The sequence below is a fragment of the Dysidea avara genome, chromosome 10, assembly GCF_963678975.1.
Source record: "Dysidea avara chromosome 10, odDysAvar1.4, whole genome shotgun sequence".
In the NCBI taxonomy this organism is placed as follows: Eukaryota; Metazoa; Porifera; class Demospongiae; order Dictyoceratida; family Dysideidae; genus Dysidea; species Dysidea avara.
In genome coordinates this window covers 24,669,107-24,679,713 of record NC_089281.1, presented here as the reverse complement: position 1 = coordinate 24,679,713, position 10,607 = coordinate 24,669,107, and the positions used below count along the sequence as shown (strand labels likewise).

At 35.7% G+C, this 10,607-nt stretch overlaps 1 protein-coding gene across 2 annotated transcripts; it reads right to left on the bottom strand.

Annotated features, from left to right (window-relative positions):
* Positions 1–1,839: 1,839 nt before the first annotated feature.
* On the bottom strand, positions 1,840–10,312 carry LOC136236634 (uncharacterized). Of its 2 annotated transcripts, XR_010692195.1 has the most exons (3): positions 5,654–6,492; positions 3,694–5,548; positions 1,840–2,120 (listed from the first exon to the last, which is right to left on the bottom strand). XR_010692195.1 is itself a non-coding variant. In XM_066026858.1 (2 exons), the coding sequence occupies exons 1-2, from the start codon at positions 10,235–10,237 to the stop codon at positions 5,453–5,455; spliced, it is 1,293 nt and encodes a 430-aa protein (XP_065882930.1). In that variant the 5' UTR covers positions 10,238–10,312; the 3' UTR covers positions 5,086–5,452. The 2 variants fall into 2 exon arrangements, 1 of the variants encoding a protein (XP_065882930.1); XM_066026858.1 differs by lacking the exons at positions 1,840–2,120; positions 5,654–6,492 and adding an exon at positions 9,041–10,312 and having other exon boundaries at positions 5,086–5,548.
* Between the last annotated feature and the right edge of the window lie 295 nt (positions 10,313–10,607).

The following is a 10,607-nucleotide window of genomic DNA, read 5'->3' as shown; positions in this document are numbered from 1 at the left end:
ATGATATCTGGTTCAGCACTTTGTAAGCAGCATGCTTTTGTTGATGGCCACTTCTACGTGTTTTATTGATTGATTGATTTTTTTAGCTACAATATTTATAGGTGTAGCTATACAAGAGCATACACAAAACTACAAGCAAGCAAGTTACACAGCTAGCTATGTGATAATAAACAATTACAAAGTGCAATAAGGATACACAAACTACTATATTGTCCTGTATACTGTCCTGTATACTGTCTATTGATAATACACAAAGAAGGTCTCCAACTTGGCTTCTGAGTAAAATGCTGCCTTGACAATGTCAGTAACTGATAACCAGTACAGGAACTTGTGTACATGGCTACCGTTGACAGAAACATCAAAATATCCTTCCTTTACTTCAACTCTTATGACTATTGGAATTCCACTGTCAAAATTGAAGTGATCAGAAAGATCTATTAATTCACCCCAAGCACCTCCTTCTTTGGTGTTCAATAAAAACTGCTTGGTATTATATCAAGCGGCAATATTAATCATGTAATTCTCAGAATCTCTCATTAGAACAAACTGAACTCTGTCATTTTGTGGAGCAGTATACTTAACTTCTACTGCTACTCCAACATCGAACTCGGGCAATGTGAAATTCATCTCTCTATCTGGCTTTACTAGTTACAGTCAACCGTTTACTGCAGGACAGAGCAGTGAATTAAATGTGACGCTCTTATAAAGGTTTATATAGTACCTGCACAGCAAAAATAGTGTTCCAATACTACATATTCTGACTCCGTCTTTATTCAGTATTGGAACAACTATTTTTAAAAACTCCCTATAACGAGACAAAACGAACCTCAAATCTATAAATGACTCTAATGTTATTCACTATTTGGGGCTGTGGTCTGTTTTTGCTTGAGTCTAAGTAGAATTTTTGGACTATTAGTTCCAACACCTAAACATAGACGGAATAAATACAGTCAGTATTTATGTATGAATTATGCTGTGCTGTTTGACAACATGCAACCATATGAGTGCTCTGACCACAAAACCTTTTAGTGATAATGCGTATGTCACCAGTACACCAGTAGTTGGCCTAAAGTAGCTAAACAAGAAGACTTGTAATACCATCATGCAGCATCACTCGTTGTCTGACTTTATCTTTTACCATACTTCATCTTTTTATTTGTAGAGGAGACAGAAATTCAAGTAATACTTAATGATATTAAGCTACGAGCATTATGTTTTAGTCTATAGCGCCACATTTTTCCGCCAGACTTATTATTATGACATTCAGTGATTTATGTTTTAACTATATACCCTTCAACTATACTCAACAGAAAATCACGTAACTCCCACACTAAAAGCTAATTTCAAGAGTAACTATATATATATATATGCAGCAAGGAATTTATGTCATCAATTTTGTGCATATATTATGTACCATGCATGACTCACATCAAATAATGCCGACACTGCTGATGCATTAGTGTGTACTAATGGATACATTATTAGTACATGCTATATTACTTGTGTTCATACTGATGGACACCTGCTAAGGCAGTCTGCTGCAGACACAAAAATACATCACCATAAATTGCTGATGAAATATACACTTTTAGAGTAGCATAACTGAATGACAGCTTTTATCCTACAATAAGCCAAGAAACTGTCAACTAGTAATTTATTTTCTTTATTTATTAAGGATTTACAGCACAAGTGCCTGTGCCTGTTTCATAAAGTATGCTTGAAAAGGTTGATAAAGGAGAAAAAATCCATGAGTGGACCTGGGCAGCTACAGCCTTGAACCTGCAGCCATCTGATTAACACTCAAATACTAAAAGACACCTTCAATTGTTTGTCTGCATAAATAACTGTTTGTATGGTCTCATGCTGAACTTTATATTATTGTGATAATCATGATAAAAACTCATGATAGTGATAAAATATTCTATTGTACACAACACTAGTTGTATAACAGTGTACACGTACATTCCCTGCATGGGAACACTGAACAGTATTATTATAATATACAGTTTCATTGTCATCCTCATATCAGCAAAACCTGTTTTGACTGTTCTTTCACTTGAGTAGCTATTCAGTTTGGAGACCACCACATGTCCAATCACGTATACGTAACCAAGAAATATCTACAACAAATTATAGGCTATTGTAAAACCTTGACAGAGATAAAATACACACTACATAAGCTAACATCAACATGTATATAAAGGCATAAAACGTTACCCATGCTCATGCAAACGGAAATAATTACAGCATCCAAGCGTGGTCTCTCACTCAGCGTGGTCTCTCAATCAATTATAAGAGTTGTAAATCATATGGCCTGGAAGGCTATAAAGCTAGATAACTGCTTGTGATTTAAATTGGCAGCAGATGAAAAAATTAGGTATAAGCCACATGTGACCATATTTCCTTTTGGGCACATAAACAAGTTGTAAAATAACACTAGCACCAGATGGCTCATCAGGCACTTGCCTAGGCTGCAAGCTGTCTGTGGATCAAGTGGTATGGGATTTTGTTCTGCATTCAGCATAGTTTTCAGGTTCAGGTTTCTGACTCACAGGCTAACTTGTTGCCTCCCTAGAGGGATAGTTGGCTACACTATTTGGCTAACAATTTTCACACTATATTTGTCTTGAACAAACCAGGTCTGCTTCCTGGAGAGGAACTTCTGTAAGTCAAAATCCACACATCACTTTAAAGGCCATAGGAAGACACTGGAGTGACTTCAGACAACGTTATTATTGGCTTGGAGTGGTTAGTAAAGTTATGTTAACGTAACGTGAAATGTATATTTTATGCTATTGCAGTCCATCTAGAGCTCCTAATTTGACCTGAACTTGCCATTACGATACTCATCCATTTGAGCCACCCACCCCATTCTTCACTCCTTGTGAGGACCATGATCCAGCAACACTTGTTCGAAACTTATCTAAAACCACTGTTAAGTAAATTGTAAAGGCTACTTCTTTGTTTATAGATGCTCTGAAAGGTAATGCCTCGATATTCAGGGAAAATATGCAAATATCAAGCTTGGTGAGATATTACCATTTAATTACCATTTTTCTATGAGTGTACATTACGCTCAAAATGTATAGGCAAGAGTTAACTTTTGGTATAAGTTTTCACAATCAGGTCACATGATAGTTATTGAAATTGTAGACAATTGTGTGCATATAGTTGGCCAATCATTAATTTATTTTTGTTGTTGTTGTTGTCGTTTTTTTATTTCTATGCATGGTAATGTTATTGAGAGCTCTCTTAGTGGGTTTGATTGGTGTCATTTGAGTACTTTTGTGGGCTTTGTCAATATAGCATGATTGAGTGGCACACTTTGGAACACAATGCATATGGAAAATGTACTTTTGCTTTGAAGGTATATAAATTCATCTATACCAAATAGGCTACTATATCATCACACACACCTACATAGGTTGCAGTCACACACAATCAAGTGTAACACATGTCTCAATTATACCGAGAGTGGGGGCCCTCCCCACTATTAACTATACCACCAAATTGATTTAGTTATTGGCAACTATACATTACAAAAAAGTCATGCGCGATTACTTAAAGCTTCAAATCTCAAGCCCACACAATTCAGCTGTTCATTCCCCAAACTCCCAGCCATTACCTACTAAAAAAAAACTTATGTTAAATTTCAAGAATAATTTTGAGCATAAATCATACACAACAACTCACTCCAAATGATGCATCTGAAGCCCAGTGATAGCAATTGGCTACTCTACTCAGTAGTACTATAGTTGGATAAAAATAAAAGCACAAGATCAGCCAAACTGTAAGTACTTTTCCACAGTTACAATTGTGTCGAGGGATGTATATAAGAATATATCAAATACATCAGATTGGGATATTTCAATGTCTTGGAGTCTTGTCAGAACTACGCAGGTGTTCATGTTGTGTCAAAATCATTTATTAGTTGATTACTAAATGAGAGCACAGAGTAAAAGTAATCATTGAATAGCTGGGCTTTTTCTGAGTCAGTTGATGCTTGCTTGTCATTATAAAACATTTGAGTGGATGACGATCATGATACTGGAAATGTATTGGAACATTTTAGAATGAGCATAGGTTTGTAGTGCAAGGCATGCAACAGACATGAATACCATTCTGGAGATTAGGGGGCATGTCCTAGGAAAAATTTCAGGTGTTAGGTCTTAAACAGTCGAGATGCAATTAACATACAAATTATGACTGTTCTATTAGGGTAGTTGACTTCTCTATTGAGTATATATTTCAACCTGAATTTGATACCTTTGCAAATCACTGAAGGCAAAAATGCCTGACTGAAAATACTTGACCAGTTTCTGGAAACCTCAGAAACCCACCCTGAATCTACTTCTGCTGAAAAAAAAGGTTTGTAAGGGTTTTAAGTATATATATGTGGATCTGGGATTAATCTTACTACATGAAATCAAGTATAATTGTGAGAATAATCATATCACCATTTCCAGAACTCAGTAGTATTTCCAAGAATGGAATACTCTAAAATTGCATAACATTTAACATTGGAACGCCTGGCTCTGACTTGTTTACATTACTCTTGCCTTGTTTACATACAATCATAAAATTAATTAAATAATTAGCAAAGAAAGTGGAAATTGGTTGTCTTGAGCATTGGTGGCATGTATACGGGACATATATAGAAGATGAAATGAACATGTTAAACAGAGTAGTGGGATAGCATCCACAGAGTAGTGTTCTCACAGATGTTTTGTAAATTTTTGTTTGTTGGTAAGGAATTTATGACAGGTAGGTGATTCCAAAGTCATGATGAGTAGCACACTGTTTTGGGGTGAATCTGCTGCTGCTGCTGCAGTAGCAGAGCTGAAGCTTTGTTGAGCAGTCAACTGTATACAGATTCTATCATATTAATGGGCAATGCAAAGGTAAAAATCGCATATATGTGACCATAACAAGGTCATGGGGCTTAGCAATAATATTCAAAAATCCCTTGTAAAATTAGCTATATGTTCTGTAGCAAACTTACTAAAGTTGTTTACAATTGCTTATAATGTTTTGTAATGCACTTCATGGATTAGAGTACAAGACAACAAGTGATTATTGCTGGTAATACAGTGAGCATAGTCGGACACACAGAAAATATTTACTTCTAGAGAATAGTGTCCTCATGTGATGCTAACAACTTCTCTGCAATCACACAAGAGACCCATACATTATTAACTGGAAAGCACTAGATATACAAGGCTTTATGTAACTACTTTCTAATATACATGTTTGTTGAAATGCAAGTGTATTTTGTTTATAGTACTTTAATTGACCTGGATGTAAATATGTATGTACTTAATTTCACTACCCATCATTTTCTCAAGAAACAAATAATAATATTGGTGATCATGTCATCATGTGCATGGAACTCTATAATTATACATGACATTTCCTAGTTGCTTATACAACTTTGCCATTTAAAATATCGTTTTCATATCAGTAACACCTGCTTTGACTGTTCTTGTTCTTCCACTTGAGTAGTCAGTTTGGAGACCACCACATGTCCAATCACATAACCAAGAAATATCTACAACAAATTACAAGCAATTCAAACTGATCCACAGTATCATCATGCACTAAAGGATAATCAGAATAACAGTGCTACAACTACAAAGAAACACTTAACAGCCACCTTTTAATAAGACCATCTTCACACAGTGGTTATAAGTCAAGTCAGTCTCAAACATACTGATTATGGTGTACTCTATGACCTAAGGTGTACTCTATGACCTAAGGTGTACTCTATGACCTAAGGTGTACTCTATGACCTAAGGTGTACTCTATGACCTAAGGTGTACTCTATGACCTAAGGTGTACTCTATGTACTCTATGACCTAAGGTGTACTCTATGTACTCTATGACCTATGACCTGACACTTTACCTGCCCAACCCTGTTAATAAAGCTTCACTGTTTAAACAATGTTTATACAGTGGGATGCAGAGTTGTAAGTAGGTCAGTACTGCTGACCCGACAGTAATCCAGGTAGGACCCAGTTCCTACCTGGATGTGACCCAGTTTAATTAAAAACAAGAAGCATATGTAGGTTAACCATAAATTGTAGGGATATGAAAAAAAAATCTAATTCTCCACTCATGCATATATGGGGACACAATTAGTGGTCTAGCATAGGAATGACACCATGCATGCCCACAGAGAGTAACATACAATCCCAACAAGTGGGCATGGCTTTGTGTATTGCTAAAACACATACTCCACATAAGATTTTTGAATATGTCCACACTGCATTTGCATCTAACAGTATGAGTTGGTGTGACAATTTAGAATCTCACAATACCCAGTTGTTCAAACATGCTGCTTTTACAATAAAGAAAGTAACATACTTTTCATAACTGTCACTTTTCCCCAAGAATTATAATAACATGTTACTCATAACCATCCAGTATCATGTAATGGTTTACAAATAGAGATTGCCTATTATATATGTTTTTTTTCCAAAATCCTAATTGAACACTCACCTAAACACCACCTTAGAAGTTAATTTGGAAGTAGTGTTTGAGTCCACTATAAAAAGTACCTTTTTAAGAACTGAAATCTACCATTTTGAGCCATTTTGTTCATCTTCTTATTTTTTCCTACAGGTTAGAGCAAAACGTGAGTACTTTTGGGAATAAAAACTACATACTTTCCTTCCTATGTCTTTCTTCATGTCCATGAACTATTTTAAATGCACATTGCAATGATAACAATCATGCATTCTGAAGCAAATTTACTTCTGGTAGGTTCACTTTGCCATTGATCTTCTGACTTAAGGATATTAACCAATGTGTTAATAGCTATGTGTTTATAAGTATCCAATCTATTCATATTAACATGTTCATTTAGAAACCTTATATCGTTAATTACGTATATTACTACCACAGTATACCAATGTTGTTGGGTATACCACACTTATTATGATCACATAGCTGTAACATGTATATCAGAAGCCATACTACTGCTCACCACAGCATGCTGCCTATAGTTGGATTATATCAACGCTGTATAGTACAAAGTACATTCAATTGTAAGGAAATAATACAGTACTGTGCATGACTACTAAATAAACTAGTGTAAAAGATTAAAACTGGGAATAGAGATCGCTGAAAAAGTAAAGAAACAATGGCCAGCATGTTAGATCTCTATTTGGACTCAAAATAAACATTTATATAGAAGCATTATCAGTACTTCTCTGCCCCAGATTTATATAAAACTACTACTTTTTCCTTAGTCTCTAGCTACCATATTCATTGAGTCCAAATAGAGATCTCTGTGTGTTTAACATGCTGGCTTGTTTAACCCTTGTTTCTGTACCTTTTTCAGTGATTTCTATTCCCAAGTTTTAAAATTATTTTTACACTATTTCCATACAAAACCCTTTCACCATATGGAAAATAAAGTACATACTTTGGTGTCCACACAAGGTAAACATTACCACTATAATAAAGCAATAGTGATCCTGTTATAGCGAACAGGAATAGCTAGCATCCATGCATATTATTTTCTTGTACTTTTCCCCTTCTACACTATTCTATACGTGTAGTGGTATAAGAAGAATGCATCTTGTGACATCACAGGATAATAGTGAAATTTAATTAGGATATAAGTCTGGCTGTAACTATATTCATTTGTTTCTTTCCTGCCACTTGTTGTAAAATATTCATAGCTATGCTACTTCCATTATCTGTCTACCAAATAACCATCAAATTAATACCCATTGTCTCTGAGTAATTCTTATCTTATTTGTGATATAGCTAAATGTTTGAGAATATTCTGGGCAGTAGCATGCATCATGGATTTACCTTTGTCCAACTTTTGTGTCCCATTTCTTTTTGCTGACATCTCCAAAATGTCAATTTGTGGCAGTACATTATGGCTTCCCTATGCTGACTATCACATTTATAATTAGTCTCATGGTGCCTATCCCCCCAAAAAGGATCTACAGAATCTCAATAAATTTGGAATCTTTGTAGTACCAATGAGATTTTGCCACGTCATGTCAGTAATGACACGCAAACCATATCACCATGAGAAACAGTCTGTTTCTTTAGCAATTTCTTCTGCTGTCACTCAGTTGCGTGTGAAGCCTTGCCAAGAGAGTGCCTTCAAGACTTTGTTTCAGGAAAAAATACTTTCATTCCTCTTCCAATTTGATATGGTAAACCTTTCTGTTACTGTTTCTTCCATGAGTATTTTATATCCTTAAGGAAAATGAAGTAGCTAATTAAATAATGACAAATAGATGGCACAGCCAGTATCGATTTACAATGCACGTAAGTTATGTAGTGGTTATTAACATTTCAGTGTGCAAAAAAAATCTATGAGTTGGTGCGGACATTTTTGGGGGGGAGGGTTGGGCACCACAAGACCATTTTATAATGAGAATCGTCCATATTTTATAATGAGAATCGTCCATATTTTCTGAATTGATTGCAGAGACCCCTCTGATACTGTTCTTCATTTGTAACGCTATGTAACAGGCTGAATATAGCTTAAAACAAATCACTTCATTTTCATTAATAGTTGGGCAAGTCAGACGTAAAAATAATTAATTTCATGGCTTTCTATATTGATGTGGTATATGTGAGTTCACCAGTCATAGTTGTGTTACAAAAAAGTAAATGAGGAATTTTGAGTTCAGTTAGGGATCATTGAAATAAAAAGTACGTAGTGAAACAATTAGAGTCGCCTACACCTGCAGATATACTAGTGGACCCTGATTAACTGAATTAGGGATTAAATGTCCACTAGCATATTTGTAGGTGTAGGTGACCTCCTTTTTACTACTTTAAATTTCTATGATCCCTAAATGGATTAAATTATTTCATATGCAAAGCCCTCTATAACTACAATGTGGATTTCCTTGTACTATGATATAATCACCACATAATGGAAAGCCACAATTAACTAAGAAACTCTACAATGTTTTCATTAAAGAAAACCTACAACCTAAAGCCTCAAAATCACATATAGCCACCCACATCCACGCTTTGTCTGGTTGGCAAAAATTAAATAACTCACTCCAAATGATGCATCTGAAGTCCAGTGATAGCAGTCAGTCACTCTACTCAGTAGGACGATAATGGGATAAAAATAAAAACACAAGATCAGCCAAACTGTAAGTGATTTTCTGCAATTACAATTACCCATTATAGTTGAAAACAGACATGTTGCAACTGCACTTGTCACAGTGGTATGTCCTGCGGGAAAAGACAAGTCAAGTTTTGAAAACTCCCAGTGATTGACGACTTTTGCTCCTGGACCTGTCCACATGTATGGATTACCATATGCATTAGGTCGATAGCGGTGTATTAAGATCTTGAAACTGGCAGATACCACTCCACCCATCACCACACCAGTAATGCTAGCAAACAAGGTCTTCTTTACCACTTTACAATCTTGTGGTAATATTAGCTGTGCTAAAATGTATGTACCAATTAACATGGGGAGAAGACGAGCCACTTCTCCTAGTTCTCTTCCATAGTGTAAACAATACTCCACCAACCAACTTGGCCTATAGTTCTCAAAGTGAATGTTCCAAGTCTTCACCCAAGCATGTTGTAGTGGGTAGGGCAATTTATCCATTTCATTAAGTGGGACAAGTACAGGCCAACACTCCATACCCTTACCAACGTAGCGTAAAATACTGCTAATATCTGCATCAAACATTAATGTTATTATGAATAAACAAAAGGTGAATGCAATGCTTGACCTCCACTGTTTTAATCCTCTGAAAAATCCTGAGAAGTTGCTGGTAAGTTGATATGAAAATTTACTACTCTGTTTTGTTAAAAACATTTTACTAAATGCTTGAATGACTGTTGGTAATAAGTATACAGCTATAAATAAGACAGTAAATAGTACCAATGACAAAGGTGAACCATTGGAATTCTCCAAATCTGGGCAGGTTACTTGTAACAGAACCTTCAGTAGTAAATACGAGAGAAGTAAAATTACGACTCGTTTGTCTTCTTTCAACAAGTGGTTGACATTTATCTTAACATTACTCATCACAACTCCACAGAATGTTTTCTTTAAAATGGATGTTCCGTAACAGTAAGCGAATAGGAAGAAAAATAAAGGAAGGGACGAATAGTATCCGCCATCAGTACAGCCCCATACTATGGTGAACACGACAAAACCTGATGCGGTCCATAGAAATGTCACAAAATGAGAACACTGTAGCGCACAAGTAGCTCGAGTCTTCACTGGCCTCATGTAGCACAGTAGTTTTGCTGAACTCTTCCAAACTTCTTCGATCTTGCCTTTCGTCTTGCATATGCCTTCCGTACTTATAGCTAATCACTTATCAATGACGTATTACACACGTGCTAACTTATTATATTAATTGCTTCAGGGGCGCGCTCGGGCTATAAGTGGCGGAGGCGCTTATAATGATATGGGGGCAAGGGCCCATGATCATAATTGTAATTGTAAATTTTGAATAGAGGCGTGGCCTATACATCTAAATCATACACACAATAAAGTAGTTAGCTATAAACTTACCCATTTAAAAATCATATCGTATTATATTACTATATAGTGTCTGTCCAGCAGATTCTTAAATTGATTAGGGGAATTGGAGTCA